The following is a 22,774-nucleotide window of genomic DNA, read 5'->3' as shown; positions in this document are numbered from 1 at the left end:
AGAAAAACAATAAAAGTAAACTGCAAAAGAGAAAGGGAAGGGAAGAAGAGGAAGGAAAGGTGAGCGACGGCATCACCTCTTCGTTGTTGGACTTCCTTCGGTGAGATCATGATCGCTGCCTCGCCTTTGACCCCGTGGGTCATCCGAGATGACATGGGGTGAAGGTTGTTGCAATAAGGCCGCCGGGTCGAAATTCAGTGGCAACGGGGGAATAAATCCTCTATCCCTGTATCCCACCCGGTCCGTCCCATGTTAGCTCGGGTGCTGCGATTTACCTCCCTCACAATGATCGTGGTCCGGTCGGTGGGGGTCCTGGGGGCGAGGGTTTCGCCTTTTGCTGCAATGATCACTGCCTCGTTCAAGGTCGTAGGCGAGGTGTGAGGCCGTGGTTGCGACCTTGTGGACAGATTGTGCCTCGCCCCCGACCTCGAGCGAGGTCACGTGTCGCTTGCAAACATGAGGGAGGTCGCTTATCTCCTCGTAACCTTGATGCACGATAAGCGCGCGCTAGGCAAGGCCGTGGCCGGTGAGGTTGCTCTCACCCACGATCTCGTAGAGAGGTCCCTTCTCGCTCTCCACCTCACGGCATGATGAGGGCATGCTAGGAAAGGTCTCACCGACTAGGTTGCGCTGGCCCGCGACCTCGCAGAGAGGTCTTGTTTCACCCTCGAACTCGTATAGAAGTCTCGTCGCACCCTTGACTTCACGACCGCATGCAAGGTCATCACCGACGAGGTTGTGCTTTCCTGTGACCTCGCAGAGAGGTCTCGTCGCACCCTTGACCTCGCGGTGCGACGAGCACGTGCTAGGCAAGGTCGTCGCAGGTGAGGTTGCGCTTGTCTGCGACCCCACAGAGATGTCTTATTTCACTTGTGACCTCGTGACATGAGGAACAAGGCCACAGCTATCATCCTCCATTTGTTTGTGCAACTATCGAATAATCTGGAAGTAAAGGACGAATGGAAAGTTGCTTCTGTCTATTTTTAGATGGACGGAAAAACATATCAAATTCGATCCATGAATGTATGTAAAATTTATCGGTCCATGTTTTTTATTATGAGTAAAACAATGGAAAATGTATCCATTGATGTGTAATCTATCCTTTATATCATCTGTGCTCTGAAGTAAATAGGATAAGGAAAATTTTGGTGGGATCGGATTGAACACCCGTTGGATTAGTGTAAAACTTAAAAAAAAAAAATTATAAAGAGGTGAGGGAAGGGTAAGTAAGGAGAAGAGAAATTTGAAATTATGTTTGGAAGAAAGTGAGCTATGGAAAGGAAAGCTAAACTTTAACTTTCATTGTCCATGAAACAAAGGAATTTCTTAGGTAAGAGCAAAGTGAACTAAAAAAATTTATCTTTCAAATTTTTTCATGTTTTATTATATTAATTTCAAAAATTATTATTTTAGGTATACTTTGTGGTGTGACTAAAAATACTCGCACCGCTGGACTTGTACCGTCCGCCACTCACACTCTGTAGATGCCAATGCTGACTTCGACGTCGATGCCGACTTCAATGCTAATTTTGACGTCAACACCGACTTAACGTCGACGTCGATTTCGATGCCGACACTGACTTTAACAATTGAGCTATAGTTACTTAAACACATGTTTTAATTAATAAATGTATGCAAGATGCACTAGGTTTTTGAACACGTATGTCTTTAACAAAAGTGAAGATAATTTTATAACTTTATATATTTAACCTTTATTATCCTCATTTTTCTCCCAAATACAATAACATATGTTAAACCTTCCATCCCTCCCAACAAAAAAAATATAAATATTTTATTTTTCCTCCCTTTCCCTTCCTTCGTTTAATTAACTTTTGCATATCCCATTCAAACATAGGGTAAATCTGACAAATACACCCGGCGGAATTAAGTAAATTTAATATTTCTAAAAATAACAATGGAGTAATTAAAACTTATATAATATTCAATTAAATATTCAGTTTAGCCGGGTTTGATTAAGTAAAAGTTTTGGGGCTTTTTAAAACCCTTTCCTACTCCCACGTTCGGAAAAACGTCGGCCGCCAATCTTGCCGAAACTTCCCTTCTCGCCGCGGCGAGCCTCTCTCTCCTTCTCCTTTCCGCGCAGTTTGCTCCGCCTCTCTCTCCCTCTCCCCTTCTGGCGTTTATTCGGCAGCTGCGAGTTCGCGACACGCCTGTGAGAACGTGTGCTCCTTGTCGGGTAAGATTTTGTTTCCTTGTGGCATTGTTGAATAGGATCGATGTGATATGGTTTCACCGTTGTTCTCTGTCTTGAGAAACCCTCTGTGATCGAGTATTGATCCTTGTAGCAAGGGAGCGTTCTGCTTCGGTAAATCACGAGGAAGAAGTTAGCGTCTTTTCATCTTTCTTATTGAATTGTACGAGCTTGTATTATCGGGGATTGGTAAGCCTAACTTTACAAGAGATTTTTGTAATACTTTATTTATTTATTTATTTTTATTAGGGGTTTCACGACCTTCCCCTAGTTCGCCTACAGGTTAAATCTGGAGCACATCGTATGCACACTTAGAATTGTGATACTTTATGTAGTTTTTTCTTGTAGTTGCTCATATATCCTTCATGAACTCTGGTTGTTTTTGCTGATCATCTGCATCGTGTTAGCCTATAAACTTCTATTCATGTTAATTAGTTATTGTTTATTGTACGTTTAGTATATGTTGTCATTATCAGCTATTAATTATTGACTGTTATGTGGTATTTTAGATTTATCATGCATTTTTTTTTCTCAATGTTGGCCGATGTAGAACAGATGTTTACATTAGGTTAGGGCATACTATGAAAAATTGGATTATTTACTTACTGATTTTGTTACCTCGTGGTATTCTCATCAGTCAGATTTGTCATTTCTTGTTATTTATGATTCTTCATGGATATTTTCTGTAATTAATCTGCATATTTTTTATTGTAAGGTATTTTGGCATTTGATATCGTTGTATGTGATCTTTTCTCTTGTTATCTTGTGCTGCTTAGTACTTACATGCGATCGGGCATGCCAATTGTTGTTAGTGTTTGTGTTGATGTTATGTCCTTTCAGATTCTTAGTGTGTTTCTTTTTTGATCTATGGATGTTGTCTAATTTCTCTCACATGTCCTTCTATTGGTCTGAGTTAGCATATTGATATTTGTAATACTCTCTATTTATAAATGCGCACACTACTTTGTAAATAGTATATTTCATTTTTCTCAATACTCTGCTAATTTACTGATCGTGTGTAGGTTGATTTCAGTCATTGGCAATGGGTTGGTGTAGTCATTGTGACGACGAATGCCCAATCTTTAGGGATCCTGACAATGGATATGTGTTAGTTGTTCTATATTATTGATATGAGCAAGTTTGTTTGTTTGTTTATGTTGGCACTTTTTGAATAGGATTTGAAGGATAACCTATTCTTATTGTATTTCATTAAATTCTTTTTGATACTGTTTCAGGTGCTGTGCCTTATGTGGAAGGATTCTCGATCAAGATATTTACTACACTGGTCCCACTTTTGCGAAGGATAGTAGTGGTCAGGTTTGTCATGTGTTGGCCCATGGAGCCTTAAAGTAACCTAAATTTATTTTTTCACCTAAACTTATTTTTTTTTCTTTTTTTCGCAGAGTCAACTAACTGGTAATCTCATGAAGATTTTGCAACATGAATTATCTGGATCATATGAAAGAACTCTAAAGAGAGGTAAATTCACATAGGAAAAAATCTTAACTTTTTGTAATCTAGGATACGTAATTTGATCGTTTATGCAAATCTGGGTGTATTTGTGATGGAATTCCATGGTTATGCTTCTGTGTTTTGCAATTTTAATGTTCATCAATTAGTAAAAAACTTCTGCACTAATTTTTTAGTTACAAACATCCTGTTGTGATTTTAGTTTCAGTTATCACGTGGCGTGTGTGATTTAGGACTTGTCTGTTTATGTTTTGTCTTCTATCATCTGATCTTCTTGTGCTTGGTTTTGTTTGATGTGTTTTTTAGTTGACTAACATCTCCAACCTATTAAACCTAGAATTAGAGCCCATTCAGTTCCTGTTTACAAAATTGTTGAACCAGAGAGGTTTAACTAGAAAAACTGTGACCCAAGGGCAACGTTTCAACCCTCTCCAGGTTCTAAAGGACTTTTTTTTTCTTGTTAGACTTTTGGTGTTCTAAGAGGATAGATGTAGCTACTCTTTTGATTGTTTATTGTTTTTTTTTTAATTCATTTAAAATTTGCAAGTAGATCAATGCTTTCATTTGAATTACTAGTTACTTGTTGTGGAGGCACATTGATGATCAAATTTCGACCAAGTAAACCATTTCAAATCAATGGGGGAATAGAAAACTTTTGTTTATAACACAAATATTGTAGCTAAATTAGCTGATTCTTGATTGAGAAACCGCCAAGTATGCTCTGCATACAAGTAGTTCATATTTCTGCGCTTAATTTGTTATTTTGCCTAATGTAATTAAGACTAAAATTTCTTATAAGCATTAAGTTTCAAATTATGTTCCTATCACTTTTTCTCTAACTTTTCCTGCCTAATATTTCTAGAAATTCCTATTTGATTCTTAGTTTTGTGTGAATATTGTTTTTTTCCTTTCACCCCTTATTTGGCCAGGAAAAGATGAGATTAGCTATATTGTAAGTGGCCTGGACATTAGCGGCGGAGATCCTTTAATCGACAATGCACATGTTTTCTATCAGGTACTTTTTTTTATAGCTTGGTTGCAATACATGAAAAGCAATTAGTCTCACATTTCCATTTCTGAAGTTGGCGGTAGATAAGAATTTCACCAAAGGACGCAGGCTACCTTATGTTGCAGCAGCTTGTCTCTATCTTGCTTGCAGGTGAGAAATGCATGTTAATGTTTGGTTATGATTAAGTCATGCCACCACTATAGTGGTCTCAATTATGCTTTTCAAGTATTTGTATGCACTCTTTTATCATTAAGGTCATCCCCTTTTTTCTCCACTACCAACCTTAGATAAAAGATATCCAAATCTTTCAATGTAAACATATTAATAGATTACTGATGGATTTGCTTATGCTAGCATGCAGACAACCAAGATAAAGTAAATGTACATTCAAAGACTCACTGTGCATGACACTATTAATTCATGAATCTGGTTGTAGACTGCCATCACTCAATTAATAATGCCACACTGCTTATATGTTTTTTAAGCTTTTAGAAGTGGTTTAACCATGGGGGACAAGAATTTTGTTACACATGGGATATTGATGCATATGTGCCCAATCTAACTCTGCTCATTTTGACTAGTGGTGGCTTAGCTTGCCTAGTAGTCAAGGCCATTCCTTTGCTCTACTGTTTCTTAACACTGATCAATATACTAAATCTGAAAAACTTATGAGCAGTTCATTTAGAATATCATGTTGGAGTAGGGGAGGGGTAGGCGAAGCCTCATTGTATGAATATTAGAACATTTCATAACTTTCCATGTCCAGATATATCTGCAATTAAAAAATCTGAGTTGTTTCCTTAATTCTCTATGTTTTAAACTTCAAGCCTTCAATTTACATGTTTTTTACTTTTGATATCAATCTAGTTAGTGTTTCTAATTTTTATTCGTAAATATTCCTGAGAATTTCTAGTGTGCTTATGGGTTATATGATTGCTTTTATATATTACACGATGCAACCATGCTTTTCTTTTTTCATCATACTTCTCTATTGTAGAGATGAGAGCGAATAAGTTAGATTATTCTATGTTATCACTTAAAAACTAACTAATTTGAAGGTGATTAGCATTGGTTGTTATTATCAGTATATATTAGTTACCATATTTGTGTGTATTAGTTCCTATATCTCTATATATTAATTACCATATTATCGGTACAAATTAGTTAATATATATGGGTCAATTAGGCTAATTGTCAATTAGCCTAATTATAGTTTCCTAAATTAGATTTTTAGTTTGTATATAAATTATAAATATGTCTGTTCAATAAAGTTGTATGTATTCTTTTTATCTCAATCTACATGGTATCAGAGCTTTTGTGATTAGAAATTTGGGTTAATTCTCCGCCGTTTCTCCCTCGACCGCTCTTTCCTCTTCTCCTTTGACACTCTTCGCTCGCTAGCCAAGACACGACTCAGCTTCATCGACAACACCTCGTTCTCCTTCAACACCCTCTGCTCCTGCTACCGATGCTCTCTGTCGACACCCTCTCTGCCTTCACCAAAACAAGGATTGACTCATAGCATCGTATGAGCTCCAACCCTCCTCGCCTTTGACAGCCTCCTCTTGATTAGGTTTCTCCCCTCTTTTTTTTTCTTTCGCCGTTTTCTGGCGATCACGAAGAAGGATAAAGGGCGCTCCCTTTTCCTTGTTGCCGCCACCTTTGGAGGACTGCTTGCTGTCGGCTAGCCAGTAGGTCCCTCTGGCCAGCATGCAACCCGACAACAGCTACAAGGAGATTTGATCTCCTTGCACTGCTGCCCAAAGAAGACAACAGCAGCAGCCGCTGCCCTTGCCGCCCTGGTGACCTGCTGTTGCTGACCAACCTTTGGCCACCTTCCTTGCTGCCTTCTGTTAGCCACCAAGCTGCCGGAGAGAAGTAATAGTCGTCGGACGGCAACAACAAGGAGGAAGGTCTCCCTTGCTGCTGCCATCGTCCAACAGGAAGCAACGCTAAGATTGTCAATCGCGCTGTCTGTTCCTCTTGTCCACGGCAAATTTGCCCTCATCCTCCCGACGCAAGAAAGAGATCCGTGCATGGTAGTTGTGCTTTCTTCTTGTTGCTACGTTGTCTCTTGTCCTAATTCACCACCACCACCAGTGTCTACCCTCAGATCCTCCCGACGCAAGTAAGAGATCATTCCCCTGTTGCTGCGCTTTCTTCCATTTACTATGTTTTGTCTTTCCAACACAAGATACAGATCTGTGCACTCCATTTCCTGTTGCTGCATTCCCGTGAGAAAAATCTTATGGCCGAGAATAAACCCTATCTTGTGACGGATGTAGTGCCCGTGATCTCTAAGATCATATACCACAAGTTTAATGGTTTAAACTATTTGGATTGGAGTAAGACTGTTCGTCTTTATCTATGAAGTATTGATAAAAATGGACATTTGACTGATGATCCCCATAAAGACGATTCAAAACAGACATGGCTAAGAGAGGATGCTCACTTGTTCCTTCAGATCCAGAATAGTATTGATAGTGAGGTAATTGGTTTGATTAATCACTGTAAATTTGTTAAAGAACTTTTCCGCATGTATGAGGTTTGCAAAGTCTTTTATTGTGTGGAAAAACAAGATCAGCCTTAGTTTTTTTCTGGCGTTCAAAAAGACATGAGGAATTTAATATGTTGTTGCCTTTTAGCCCTGATGTGAAGGTTCAACAAATCCAACGAGAGTAGATGGCGGTCATGAGCTTCCTTGCTAGCCTATCTCCTGACTTTGAGTCTGCTAAGTCACAAGTTCTCTTTGATTTTGAGGTTTCCTCTCTACAAGATGTATTTACTCGCTTTCTCCGTACAGAAAATACTATACCCACTTTGCTCAGTGGTGTTCTAATAAGTCACAATACTAATTATGTGCCTAGAAGATCAACTAGTCAAATTGGAAACAAAGGAGGAGGTTCCCAGGACTTTCAAACTTGAACGCCAAATTCTGGTGGTATTGTATGCAATTACTGTCGTAAGCTAGGTCATACAAAGTTTGAGTGTAGAAAGCTTAAGTACAAAAATCAGCAAAAAATGCTTGGCTCATATTACGTTCACTAATGATACTTCTGATAAATCAGTCTTTATTTCTGAAGAAGAATTTGCCAAATTTTCAAAATATCAGGAATCATTCAAGTCGTCATCTCCGTCTGTGACTGTTATTGCTGATTCAGGTAAAGACATGTCTTCTTTCCTCATCCTCTAAATAGGTCATTGATTCTGGTGCAATGGATCATATGATTGGTAATTTTAGTCTATTTTCTACTTTTCAGTCCAAAGCTAACACTCATACAGTGACCTTAGCCGATGGGTCTCTATCTCGTGTTTGTGGATCTAGTAATATCAATCTTACTCCTTTGCTTCCTCTGTTCTTTGTCTTATATTTACCTAATTTATCTTTTAATTTACTCTCTATCAGTCAATTTACTCGTAATCGTAACTGTTGCATCTCTTTTTTTTCACCATTGCTTGTTTCAGGATCTTTTGATGAAGAAAATTATTGGTAAAGGATATGAGTCTGAAGGACTCTACATTCTTGACACACCACTCTTAAATTTTTTTTCTTGCTCAAGTATCACTTCTCCGTTTGAGGTTCATTGTAGGTTGGGATATCCATCTCTACCTTTGCTCAAAAAGCTTTGTCCACAATATGGTAAGGTGTCTTCATTAGATTGCGAGACTTGTCAGTTTGCAAAACATCATGGTCTTAGTTCGAGTCCTAGAGTAAATAAACGTGCTACTATTCCTTTTGAATTAGTTCATTTTGATATTTGGGGTCTTTGTCCTGGTTTATCTAAACCTAGTTTTAGGTATTTTGTTATCTTTGTCGATGATTACTCTCGTGTAACCTGGTTATATTTAATGAAAAATCGTTCTGAGTTATTTTCTCGGTTTAGTTGCTTTTGTGCTGTGATTAAAACTCAGTTCAATACATTCATCCGTACTTTGCGGAGTGATAATGCTAAGGAGTACGTGTCCGGTTTATTCTAGTCGTATATGGGTCAGAATGACATGCTTCGTGAAACCTCTTGTGTTGACACTCCATCTTAAAATGGTATAGCTAAACGAAAAAATAGACATCTTTTAGAAAGTTCACAGGCTCTTTTATTTCAAATGAATGTTCCCAAATCCTTTTGGGCTGATGTAGTTTCTATAACATGTTTTCTAATTAACCGCATGTCATCCTCTGTTCTTCATGGTGAGATCCCTTACAAGATCCTTTTTCCCAATAAGTTATTGTTTTATATTAACCCCAAGATATTTGGTAGCACTTATTTTGTTCGGAATGTTTATCCACACGTCACTAAATTAGATCCCAAGTATTTGAAGTGTATCTTCCTTGGTTATTCTCGTCTTTAAAGGTTATAGGTGTTATTGTCCCAGTATTAACAAATATCTTATCTTAACAGATGTTACATTCATGGAAGATACACCTTATTTCCCATCCTCACCTATTTTGACTCATCAAAGGGAGGATGATGATTTGTTGGTATATTCTTCTCACCTTATTTCCCAACATTCGATCACAGCCTCTGCACCTGTCTTAGAACCAGCACCTGTCTCGAAACTTGCTTTTGTCAAGCCTCCTATTATTCAAGTTTATTCTAGGCGTCACCCTCTAGATTCATGTCCTGTACCTACTACTTCATTATCAGATCCAATCCTGAGTGATGATCTTCCTATTGTGTTACGTAAAGGTAAATGGCAGTGTACTTATCCTACTATTGTTTCTTATAACAACTTGTCGTCTTCCTTCCTCTTCCTCTTCCTCTTGTTCTTTTATTGCTTCACTTGATTCTATCTCTATTCCTAAGACTGTGTGTGAGGTCATATCTCATCCTGGTTGGAAATATGCAATGATAGAGGAGATGAATGCTTTAGATGACGATGACACTTGGGACTTGGTCGATCTATCTTTAGGGAAATGAGCTATTGGATGCAAATGGGTATTCACAGTTAAAGTCAATCCGGATGGGTCAGTTGCCACATTTAAAGCTCATCTTGTCGCTAAAGGCTATGCTCAGATCTATGGGGTGGATTATTTTGATACTTTTTCTCCTAAAGTTGACATCAGTTCGATTGTTTATTTCAATAACTGCTACTCATCATTGACCTTTACATCAACTTGATATCAATAATGCATTTCTTCATGGTAATCTTCAGGAGGAGGTATATATGAAGCAATCTCCTGGGTTTGTTGCTCAAGGGGAGTCTAGGCAAGTTTGCAGTCTTCGAAAATTTTTGTATGGTTTGAAATAGAGTCCTCGTACTTGGTTTTGAGAAAATTTGGTATGATGAAAAGCAAGTCTGATCATTCTGTGTTCTATAAGCAGTCAGGTGCTGGTATCATTCTATTAGTTGTGTATGTAGATGATATTATTATCATTGAAAGTGATCCTACGGGAGGTAGATGATATTGTTATCACTGAAAGTGATACTACGGGAATCTTATCTCTTAAATCTTTCATTTATACTCAGTTTCATACTAAAGACTTGGGTGTTAAGTATTTCTTGGGTGTTGAAGTTGTGAGGAGTAAAAATGGTATATTTCTATCTCAAAGAAAATATGTCTTTGACTTATTAACTGAGATAGGAAAATTAGGGGCAAAGTCTTCTAGTGCTCTAATGACTCAGAACATGTATCTTACAGGAGATGGAGAACTATTTGAACATCCTGAGAGATATCGAAGGTTGGTTGGGAAGATAAATTACCTTACCATGACTCGTCCAGATATTGCATACTCCGTTAATGTTGTTAGCCAGTTTTTGTCATCTCCAACAATTCATCATTTGATAGCGTTAGAGCAAATTCTGTGTTACTTGAAGGGAGCACCCGGGCGAAGTATCGTATATAAGAATCATGAGCATACTCATATTGAATGTTTTTCAAATGCAGATTGGGCAAGTTCTAAAATTGATAGAAGATCTACTTCAGGTTATTGCATCTTTGTTGGAGGAAATTTAGTTTCATGGAAGAGTAAGAAGCAAAATGTTGTGTCACGAACTAGTGCTGGCTATGGCTCAATCTGTGTGCGAGATAATATGGATATATCAACTCTTGACTGAAGTAGGACTTAAAATTTCAATACCAACTATGGTGTGATAACCAAGTTGCTCTTCAAATTGCATCGAATTCTATGTTTCATGAGTGAACTAAGTACATTGAAATTGATTGTTATTTTGTTCATGAGAAAATTCAACGGGAGTATTATCGGTATATATTAGTTAGCATATTTGTGTATATTAGTTCATATATCTCTATATATTAATTATCATATTATTGGTGCAAATTAGTTAATATATATAGGTCAATTAGGCTAATTGTTAATTAACCTAATTATAGTTTCCTAAATTAAATTTCTACTTTATATATAAATATGTCTCGCCCTTCAATAAAGTTGTATATATTCTTTTTATCTCAATCTACAGTAGTCATATTTGAAGCAAATATCAATGCTGTATTCATAATGTTGCAACTTGATTTAGAATTTCGTTCAGGCAATTTAATTGTTTCTTTTTTCAGGCAACGGAAAATGGCCTATCTTCTCATTGATTTTTCTGACTACTTGCAGATAAGTGTGTATGTACATCTTCCTCCTTTTTGCCTCTTCATGCTTTTGAATCAAGAATTTCTTAGGTTTTTTCCCTTAGCACAACTAGTGCTAGGCAGACAAGATAAAATGCTCACTTATATTTTGTTTCAGATATGTGCTTGGAGCTGTGTTTTTGCAACTTTGTAAAACTTTGAAGCTCTTGGAGCACCCAATTGTCCAGAATATAGTGGATCCTAGTCTTTTTATCAATCGATTTACAGAGCGTAAGGAAACTTTGTTTTCTATTTTTTATTTAAAAATTCTTTTTCAGGACATGATTCCTTGTGCTGTAGAAAATCTTAAGGTTTGACTTTCATTATTTATCTAGTGTCTTAGACTCCTATGACTGCATGGATTGCAGTTTGGTTTATTCTGAATTTACTCTTTTGGTTTTTAGTGATCAAACTTATAGTTTGGTTTCTCTAATTCCTGTCTTTCATTGGAGTTTTATTTGTCAATTATTCGTTTCTTCTTTAAATTGTGATATTATTGTTTGTTGATTTATGAGAAACTTCTCTTCCCTTCCATGTTTATTGCAAACTTAGTAGAAAATAACACCTTTGCTCAACATGCTAGCTCTTTGTTTGTGACAAATTATTTTCATTTTAATAGAAAACTTATCCAAGGTAAAGATATATTTACATTTTCATGGCTGCAAATATGTATTTTATAATTAGTAAATTATTATAGTAAAGAGAGCCTTATTCATTTTTTTGCTTTTCACCCTATTTATTTATCAAAGTAACTCAGTTATGAGATTATACTATACTAGAGTGAATTCATTGTGTAAAAATTGTGAAATATAGGACTTTTAGGCAGAAAGAATAATGCAGTTTCTGATACGGCTCTTCGCTTGGTTGCAAGCATGAAAAGAGATTGGATGCAGGTATTCTTCTTTATTGGCATATTCCTTTTCAATTTGTAAATTCAATTGCTTATGCATAAGTAAATTTGTTTCTTGTACTTTTAATGGTTTTAGACAGGGAGGAAACCCAACGGATTATGTGGTGCAGCATTATACATATCTGTACATTCTCATGGACTTAATTACTCCAAATCAGATATTGTAAGCAAAAAGCTTTCTAGCTATTTTTCACTCTAAATGTGTACATACGTATGTTTGGAGATGTCATCTCAAAATATAGTAAATTTACGAGACACCAAATTTCCTGTTACCATGCGAATCCATATTTAGGATGTCATCATCCAATGTTCCACAAGATTCCTCGTTTCATGTTGAACTTAAAAGCTTGGAACTCAATTAATCCTAATCAAATATCTTAAGGAAAACCTTCTAGGTAATTTCCACCACAATGTGTAAATGCTAACACAAGTAATCTTGAAGTTGTGGCGGGAATATAGAAAATTTATAAGATAAGTTTAACCAATTGTTTTTTTAGCAATTGGAAATTTTATCAAGTAAATTTTTAAGTTAATTTATGTTTTTCTTATATATATATTTTTCCTTTTCCTTTGTGCTTGCAATAGCTTGATCTTGTTATTGTTTGGCGGACAAATGTTAATAGCTTTGTTCAAGTTTAAATACTTTACAAATTTATGAAATGGATGTGAAACTTTTGCAATTATATTATACCTATGCGGTGTTGAAGAAATTCTTTGTTGTGTTACATATAACGACTTTGAAAATATTTATTTATTTTTTGGCCAAAAGTGTTGATCATGCTACTTTATTGGGTTAAATTTCTCTGGGCTCTAATCCATATGAATTTTTGAGAATATAATTGGTAAATTTCATTCAATGTCATGTGGAATTCCCCTTTACTATTATAATTTTATGGAATTTGAGAGTCAAACCTAAAACCTAAATTTTAAATATTATCTATTGTTTTCATACTAATGCAAGGCTTTTTTTTGTGTTTACTTAGGGTTCTGTTGTACACATTTGTGAAGCGACTCTAACTAGACGACTACTAGAGTTTGAAAGTACAGAGTCTGGTAGCTTAACTGTAAGTTTTCATATACTTGAACAAATGTTAATTAATGTTGATATAGCTTATTGTGTAACTGATTTAATTTTCATGCATATTTTGTGGTGTTTATTTTACTTTTAAATCTAATGACAAAATAATCTATAAATTCAGTTTTAAAATATGGTGTTGATCAAGTGGAATGGTAAAATTCACATATGTTGATCGGCTTGGCTTAGCTTTTAAAATATGGTGTGAATATGCCATACCATGGTTATTTGACTGCTTATTGCTATCCTATATAAACATTGTTTTTTGTATATGTGACATGCAAATTAGTTACTTGTTTTAATGTAGTGAAATACTGTTACTTTGGAATTGTTTAGTGCAAGAGTAGAATGATATTATATGGAGATCCAATTCTTTCAAGGCTTGAAGAGAGGAGACTAACATATTTTCTATGTCTTTGTGTAGGGATATAAGGAGGCTTGGTACTTGTCACTAATCATAGTAATTTTTTTTTGAATTTAAGAACATATGTTTAGATTTATATGCATGGATTATGGGTATCTAGTGGAGGAATAATCTCATGTGGTATGCTAGACAGTTGCTTCAATGCCACATCAATAACATTCATAAGATACTCTTAAAAGTTAATAAATGTACGATTTTCAGATCGCAATGATAAGCATCACTAGATGTGCTTCCACATTATCTTGGGTGTGGGATCACATGAAAGAGATAACTAAATTTTCAAGTATCTTATTCAATAGCTAGTTAGTTGAATCTTGTAACTAAACCTTGAATCTAACTCATTGTTTGCATGAACTTTTTCATCAATATTTGGCAAAGCCAATAGTAAGACATTTTTGTTCAATAAAGACATTTTGATAAAAAAGATCCCCTTGTCTTCCTTAAAGATCTTGTAGCTTATACTAACTCAAGTTTGAGCAACACTGTTATCCAACCAACTATGAGCTAACTCGAATATCCTATACATTGTGTCTAGAAAGGCTCTTTTCAGTCAAGTTGATGTTAATCATGAAAGCAAGATACTCAACAATTCTGTGTGTACGATGCTCAATGAGTTTCTATTCATGCCCGTTTATTAGCTCAATTTTGGATTATGTAACTGAAAACTTGAACAGATAGTTCACATAGCTATAATTTGTATCAATTGTTAGGAAATTAAGAAACCATCACACCAATTATGATCTAACTGAAATATACTGGACACTACATCTAAAAAAAAGATTTTTGTTTAGTATAATTTTTTATGAAAGTGAGATTCGATATGTATGCTACTCAATGAGTTTGTATTGGTGCTTGTTTTTAGTTCAATTTTGGGTTAATTGAAAACATGAGGGCCACTACAAGGAAACTAGTGAATAGCGACTAAAATAGCGACTGAATATATTTTCCATCGCTAAAATAGCAACGCAAATTAATTTCATCGCTAAGATAGCGATGGAAATTAATTCCCGTGCTAAATTAGTGACCAATTTAATTTGGTTGCTAATTCTCTCTTACTTTCCTAAATTTCTCTCGCTTTCCTCTCCTCTCTCATGTCTTCTCTCCTATCTTCCCTCATTTCTCCTACACCTCTCCCATCTTCCCTCTTCCCTTTCTCCATCGAAGTCGCACCCCGGCCACTTACAACCTTGCTCTCTCGAGAGCTGGAGCTTGGGTGGAGGGTTGGTGGTGAGGTAGAAGATGTTGCGGCCGAAGAGGTTTACGACGAGGTCAGGGAGGAGGGCAAAGAGGGCTTGGCGGATGGCAGGGAGGGAGCAGGTGACAGCTTTGGCCATGCATGTGGTCTTAAAAAGGCGTCGGGGGTCGTTGAGAGCGATGGGCAGGAGGGTGAGGGAGGAGATGTGGGTTGAGCCCGTGCAGGAGTAAGCGAGTAATGACGGTGACAGAGAAGCCATAGTGAGCGACGAGGTGCTTGGCGAGCTCCACCACGGGAATTAAGTGTCCCATGCCGGGCGTCGGAAGCAAGGCGATGCGAGGCCGGTACCCCAACTGCGCAGCTCCACGAGACTGGCGAGCTCCATGAGACCTCCAAGAAGAACGAGAAGAACAACTTCTGTCGTGATTATTGCTCCAACTTCTTCCCTCATTGTCTTCCTCCTCACCGCCCTCGTTGTCTTCTCCAGGCTTTCGTAGTCTTACACGACGAACAACATCAAGATGGTGTTCTTGAAATGATCGACTGCTGAGCCTGACAAAAGATGCGAATCAACCTTTGTTGCGCGGCAGACGCGGAGGTGGCGGCGAGCCGGAGTAAGAAGGGTGTCCCTGTCCGAGCTCCTCTCTTTTGACAACGACAAACGAACTTCCGAGAGAGGGTGGAAATTGAAAAATAAAATGAACTTTCACAGAGGGGTAACTTGAAAAAATGAACTTCTAGCAGAGGGGGGTAACTTATAAAAAAAAGATAAAAAGCTAATTTAGCGATGGAATTTAAAATTTGGTCACTAGCAACGGGCTTTTAATTCCATTGCTAAAATTTAGCGATGGAATTTAATATTTGGTCACTAGCAACCGGTTTTTAATTCCATTGCTAAAATTAGTGACGGGTTTTTAGTTCTATCTCTAAATTTAGTGACGTAATATATTTTCTGTAGCTAATTAGTGATGGAGACGTTGGCGACCAAAAAATTCACGACCAAAAATTTCGGTCACTAAGTGTATTTAATGACTGATTTGCGATCGAAATTTCGGTCGCTAATCCATGATTTTTTTTGTAGTGGGCATAGTTCATGCAACTATAATAAGTATCAATTGTTAGGAACTAGAAAACCATCCCATGGTTAACATGACCATCAACACGATGACAATCTCTTATAAATTCTATTGCTTGGGACTGCTCTTATGATTATCAAGTCTTTATTAATGAACAAAATTAACCCTGCTAAGAGTGTCAAGTCAGATACATGGTGTCGAAGAATGAAATGAAATAAAACTTGATGATTAAATAAAGCGTGATGGCTACTTATTATATCAAAAACAAAAAAAGGGATTCGTAGTAAATTAGGCGAGTAATCCACTATGGATAGCTTCATAGATATTTGATCAAGGTGCGTTTCACAGGAATTTTCTTAATATATCTAAACAAAGTAAGTATCAACATAGGGAACATTAGTTTGAGACTTAGGGTGTGGGTAAATAGAGAGGAAGTTGACTACATCCTTACTAACTTTTTTTTGGTTTTTGTGTAGATGGAGGAGTTCCTTTTTAGGGCTGAAGATGTAGATGGAGAATCTCCATCCATTCAATTACCTAAGCCTGGTAAACTTTTATGTCAGCACAAAGAAACTGATGCACCTCATTTTGCTCATGGACTTTGCAAGGAATGTTATGATGAGGTACAACCTTATTTTTTTACACAATAGTGATTTATTATGTTGCCAAGAGTTATATAGATAGGAAATATTCTTTTGTTTCTGCCAGTTCATTGAAATATCCGGGGGACTTCAAGGTGGTACTGATCCTCCAGCCTTTCAACGTGCTGAGAAGCAGAGGATGGAAAAAATAAAATTACCAGATGAATCCAACCTAGATAACCAGGAAACAAATGAGAAGCATATAAATATCCCTGTGAGTCATCTGCTTAACAAATTTTATTGTTTCTAATTTATAGCATTTATCTTCTACTTTTGTTCCTTATTGAATCAATTAAGATATGATTTCCCCCTATTGTTAATTTATTTATTTTTATGCAGTATGAAAAGTCAGATGCCTCTCGTAAAGTGTTAAAAATTTTGAAACATTAAAATGGACTTTTGTTTCACACTATTGGACACCTTCAATTGATCATATATTCTTCCTCTTAAAATTTTCAAGTGGATTTCAGTATTGGTGACTGAATTTGTGGATATTATACTATTATTAGATAGTTAATTAAAATGAAATTGCCATATAAAAAAGGATAAATAATAATAATTATAAAGAAACCACAAATTGCTGAAGATGCATATTAAATTAGCCACACAAGTGTTGGGCCTAATTAATTGGGAGGATGGATGAGAGAGTGGTGGATGCTAATAAGAGCATGTATAATAAGAAGAGCAGATTGTGAAAAATTATCCATCATCTTATTTACTTGGGGAGATGGAGGAGGTGGGCGGATGGACGATTTAATATTTTTTCAACATGCTTTATTGGGAGTATAAATTGAAGATAGGGGATTAAATAATAGAAAAGATAAAATTATCCTATAAACCCTTTTCAAGATCACTTTGCATTCCTGTTTCCATACTCTAAAAACAACTTCAAACAAGAAGTTAAGTTAGTAATGATTACTTTGATATTTGACTCTCACTCGAACAATTTCTCATTTGAATCATTAGATTTTCAAAATAAATGTAAAACAACCAAAAAATATCAACTCAACCTAACTCACCATCCCTAACAACTCTAATAAATTCTTTCCACTGTCCACAATTGTCTTTCTAGCAAAACAACAAACACAACATCCGCACCAAAAGAAATTTAGTCATTACATTTGATAAAAATAAATGAATTCTTCCTCCAAATCAACCCAAATTTTTATATTGGAGTTGTCAAATAGTTTGGTCATCATGGTCTATGGACTTTGTATGCCTAGTATCAACACATGAATCTAGCCCTCATTGTCTTCCCCTCTCAACAACACCATTGCTATTTTCTCAACTATTCCAAGCATTAAATAGGGCAGTGCAAGGTCTTATTATATATACAAGACACTAATCCTTGGGTGACACAAGACAAAACATAGAACAAAGCAGAGAGACATCTTTGCTAATCATATTTCACTTCTTCAAGAACTAATTACTGAACTCTCTCATGACGAAATCAATGAACTCACAACCTAGAGAGCTCGGTGATGACACTCATACATTGAGCCTCTCGGATGTGCAATGAGGATGAGTACTGGTTACAATGAGCACAACAATGTGGCCAGTGTCAAGTTGAGGCTACTCTACAGTGAGGGTAATATGAGTCACATCATAAGTATCAGCATTCCCTATAACTTATGTATGAGGTAGGCAATTTACATACCATTTTATAAGCCTACCATCTAATTGATGAGCATTGAACCAATTGTTAAAAATACTCATTACATTTTGGGGAAAAGGCTATCTTTGTGTTTTCCTTGATGGTTTTAAAAGTGTAAATGAGTGACGTTTTCAGTTTCTTCCACTATGTATGTCCCAGTTTGGCCTTTCTCTAGCAGCTTGGATATATGATATTGCATGTTAGGGCAATCAGCTTCCATTTGCACCAATAATAGAGACCTATCATTACTACATTAGTTTTTCTGAAAGCTTGATAGTTTAAGGTGTTCCTCATGTATTCTTCTTCTTAGAGTTATTTGGATATTCGCCTTACACTATCATTTTTCATTGTCTTTTTTATGCTTTTTGTTTCAAAATTTGGTAAATGCATTAATAGAGCCCAGAATCATCATTGAATCTACAAAATCAGCTTATAACTCCTACATTGACATGGAAGAATTTCCAAGTTTCCTTGCATGCAAAAATGTAGCTTTCCTGTGCTTTTGTTGATTTTTTAAGAAGAACCTTAGTTGGGTACCTAAATGCGTGTGCAACGGGCTATTATAGAATGAGGGAAGCTGTGATGTTAATTCGACTTCATATGTTAGCCCTGTTGAAGGAAAACCATCAAAGGAACTTCGAAGTGCTGGTACAATGGAAACCCATACACCTTTTTTATTTTGTAAGTTCATGAAGTTGGGCACTAATAGTAGTTTATCTTGGTTATTTTTCTCTCCTTTTTGAAAGATCCTGCAGGGCATGAGTCGATTGACCCATCAACTTTCAGTGAACAATATGGTTTTTCAGACTCTGAAAATGATGGGAGTGATCATTTTTCTGACATTGATGATGCTGAGGTATGTCATCCGTGTTAAATTTTGGGCATGAATTGCTTGAACTTAAAACTAATAATATATATATGTTGTGTTCATTCATCACCTATGTGAAAAATAATTATCTTGTCAGCATGCCAAGAACTTTTGTTCCTTCTGAAAAATCATTTTCGCTAGGTAAATGGATATCTACACACTGAGAAAGAGAAGGAACTTAAAAAGATTATATGGGAAGAAATGAACAAAGAGTATCTTGAGGTGACGAGTAAATTTCTTGAATGTTCATAATTTTTTTCATTTGAATATTAGGTTTGGTTTTGTGATATAAATGTTGAGCAGGAACAAGCAGCAAAGGAAGCTGCTGCTGCAGCTGCCAAGGAGGCATATGAAGCGATGTATGCAAATGCTTCAGAAGATTTGCTAGCCGCAAAGGAACTTGTGGAAGCAACTGATGCAGCTCTAGTAAAATCTAAAAAGGTGCAAATTAATATGAAATACTTTTTGTGTACCTTTTTGATTGATGCAAAACTAGTATTTGTTAATTGAATATTATATAAGATGTGTTTGTATTTGGTGTATGTTCATGTTCCACTTTCTATGTAATTTATACATATCCCGTAGTTATTCATCTAAATTTAGAATAGTGTTTTTTCTTTCTGCATGGTAGATGTTTAGTGTTAACTCCAACCTTTGCAAAAAGTTTTAATGTTGCAGTTGTGTGACCAGTTTCATTTCTTGCCTTGACTATGGCATGGTCTTGATGCCAAACCATGTGGATATACAATAGAGGTTGACACCCAATGCATTTTGGGGATATGAACTATGAATACCTAAAATGTATTAAAGCTAATAAGCTTATAGTAGTACTAAGCAACAAATCAAGAGGTGATTGTTTAGTAAAAAGATCTGTATCTGAGCAATAGTGGAGTCTGATCTTCCATCCAGTTGCTCCTTGAGGATGTGTTTCCTTGGGCAGAAACACGAGCGGAAGTAAACTGGGTAATGAAATGGTATAAGGCATCCAACTGACCATCTGATTTTGCCTAAGTTGAGAGATTGAAGGAAGAAATGGAGGAATTATTTCTCTTGAGTTCCTCGTTTTGGCCATGGCTAAATGAGTGGAAAGCTTAAATACATTTCAAGTTCTGGATTTAAACTAAAAGAAATTATAATTATTATTTTTTACTAATCTGTTTGTTATTTAGTTTTTATTTTTTTTGTTTTATGAAAAAGTCAATTTCAAAATTCAATTGCCCCCTCTTTCTTTTTCCTTTAGGAAATGATGAAAGGGATTGCTGTCCTCATTTGTTTTTCTTTAAGGGAAGACAAAGGGGGATCAATTTCCTTGTCCTCTCCCGACAAACTTCTTTCTCTATCCTCACTTTTCTAATATGAATTTTCCAATCTGCCTATTCTCTATGCCTTCTTGAACTTAAACCGTGTTTGTATGTACATCCATTTGTGTGTGTATTCCTCAAATTTGGCCACTATTGGATTCTTCTTGCACAATAAAAATCATGATTTTTTTAATCAAATTTATATTCAAAATATATTTATTTCTAATTGGTTTTCCCCTCTTTGTAAAATTTATTTTTGTCTTGCTATCATGCTATCTCGTTTGCAGGAAAAGAAACAAAGACGTATTGCAGAAGTTAAAAATATGATTCCTGCACGGACTCCTCTTGAAGCGGTACGTCGGATGCTTATGAAAAAGGTACGAATGACTTTATTATTGCATGCACTTATGATATTAAATTTCCATCAAGAGACAAATTAATCATGAATGTTAATAATTCTCATATTTTCAATATAATGTTTTGTTTCAGACTTTCAGTGCAAAAGTCAACTACGAAGCGTTGGAAACTATGTTCTCGGTACTTTCTCCTTCCTTTTCTTTTGTATTTAATGCTAGTTGTACTTTATCTATGCTCAATTATTTAAAGCGATTGAACCAATAAAAATTTTTAATTTATTTTGTGATTTTTTTCTTATTCAAATCTAGGATTGCAGTGGTAATCTTATTAAGTCATGTTATCAAAACTTTGATTGTTTTGCAATATTGTAATATTGTATTATAAAATTACCTAAAATGAAAATATTGTCAATCATTTCATTTAGGTGCTTCTAGCTTTTGTTCAATCATAGTAATTTTCCACATGACGAATGTGTAAACTTTATGCGATTGTGTTTTAAAAAATTTCAAGAGAATATGATGACAAGAGTTCATATTTTTGGCTGACTTAAGTGGTTTTGTATGCAAGTTAGTTGCCACTGTCTTTAGTTTATCTACTGACTGCTTGGCAACTTGAGCCTTTTGGAATTCTCGTGACAATTTTAAGACTTGGATAGATGATTCCATATCGTCAAACATCATATAAAATTCTATCCTTTAAGCATCATCTTCTACATCTGCTTTCATTGTCCTTTAAATCGCATTCAATTATATTGATCATCATTTCTTTCAACAGTCCGAACAAAACCATGCAAAAAAGCAAAAAGTTGAATTGGATGTTGGTGATCCTCATGAAACTCTCGACAAGAAAGATGATCATGCAGATATTCTAGATAACAAGGATGATGATGGGCCAGGAGCATCTGACAATGATAATTATGATGTTAATTATGATGATTACAAGGGAGGTAATGATGAATATGATTATGGAGATGAAGACCATGATTATGAGGATTTTTGATTTTGCATGATTGGGGCAACACCAATCACACCTTTGTCCCACTATCATCTATATTTAAATGAATTATATCATATTTTATTATTGTTAAGCTTTCTTTGTGGCAAAAGGCGAATACGCTAGCCCCGAGCGTCCCCGCCAATCCGTCCCAGGGCCAATTCAACTTCTTAGTAGTCAATTAACCTCTAGGTTTCTTAATTCTCCTGCATGACTAGTAAACTTGTGTCATGGTGATTATATGTCGTTTTGTTTTTGCTTCTCTATTTGGTGTAGAGTAAGGCATTTATTAATTTTGTAAACTGCATCAGTTGGATCTGCGTTCGTTAAAATAGTACGCTAGTAGCTTGTTGTCAACTCAATTGCAGTCTAGGTGGCTTTTGAACAAGAATATAAACGTTATTTTGTAATCTCTTTTAGTTCTTTTTCTCGGATGTTGTGCAACGGTAATTTGCATCTTGATATGAGCCCGTCCTTTGTTTGTCCCTTTAACAAGTTAAATGCCACATCTGATGCTACTAGCGTTATTTTATAGATCAATATGAACAGATATGAGAACTTCAAATTGGTAAAGAAAAAACATGTTTGGATTAATTTAATCTTAATTTATTTTGAATAAGCCAATAACAAAGTCTCTTTTGAACAATTTTTGATCCGAAAAAGAATCTACTAACTTTAATAGCCGTCTTGCATGCAACTTTCAGTTGATTACCATTAAATAAACTTCTAATGGTCTTTCTAAAAGAGAATTGATGTCCCAAAGTAACACATTAAAGAATAATTATCATTAGAATGAATTAGTCAAGGATTATAGTGGTCTTATTACAACCAAATATCAATTACATTTTAAATTTGCCAAATATCTATTACATTTCGAATTTATTAGATTTCTGACATTTAAATGTCACAATGGTGCACAATTATACAAGTATAGAATAGTTCATAGAATTGTTTTAGAAAAAAAAATCGGAAGGAAAAAAATGTGAGTATATGTTCTCACTTTACATAGAGCTAA

At 35.7% G+C, this 22,774-nt stretch overlaps 1 protein-coding gene across 2 annotated transcripts; it reads left to right on the top strand.

Moving 5' to 3' along the window:
- The first annotated feature begins 1,999 nt into the window (after positions 1–1,999).
- LOC122047438 (transcription factor IIIB 60 kDa subunit-like) lies at positions 2,000–22,169 on the top strand. 2 transcript variants are annotated; one of them, XM_042608745.1, is made up of 21 exons: positions 2,000–2,197; positions 2,307–2,401; positions 3,235–3,319; positions 3,448–3,529; positions 3,616–3,691; positions 4,612–4,697; positions 4,765–4,841; positions 11,203–11,259; positions 11,384–11,496; positions 12,079–12,158; positions 12,252–12,338; positions 13,159–13,239; positions 16,422–16,568; positions 16,654–16,800; positions 18,807–18,888; positions 18,996–19,096; positions 19,250–19,330; positions 19,412–19,549; positions 20,697–20,786; positions 20,899–20,946; positions 21,541–22,169. In XM_042608745.1, the coding sequence occupies exons 3-21, from the start codon at positions 3,255–3,257 to the stop codon at positions 21,763–21,765; spliced, it is 1,863 nt and encodes a 620-aa protein (XP_042464679.1). In that variant the 5' UTR covers positions 2,000–2,197; positions 2,307–2,401; positions 3,235–3,254; the 3' UTR covers positions 21,766–22,169. The 2 variants fall into 2 exon arrangements, with proteins under 2 accessions (XP_042464679.1, XP_042464678.1); XM_042608744.1 differs by having other exon boundaries at positions 2,002–2,197; positions 18,987–19,096.
- Positions 22,170–22,774: the final 605 nt, after the last annotated feature.

The sequence above is a fragment of the Zingiber officinale genome, chromosome 2B (assembly GCF_018446385.1).
Source record: "Zingiber officinale cultivar Zhangliang chromosome 2B, Zo_v1.1, whole genome shotgun sequence".
NCBI classification, from domain to species: domain Eukaryota; kingdom Viridiplantae; phylum Streptophyta; class Magnoliopsida; order Zingiberales; family Zingiberaceae; genus Zingiber; species Zingiber officinale.
Note: the sequence above shows the minus strand (reverse complement) of the source record. Positions and strands in the feature narration are given on the sequence as shown.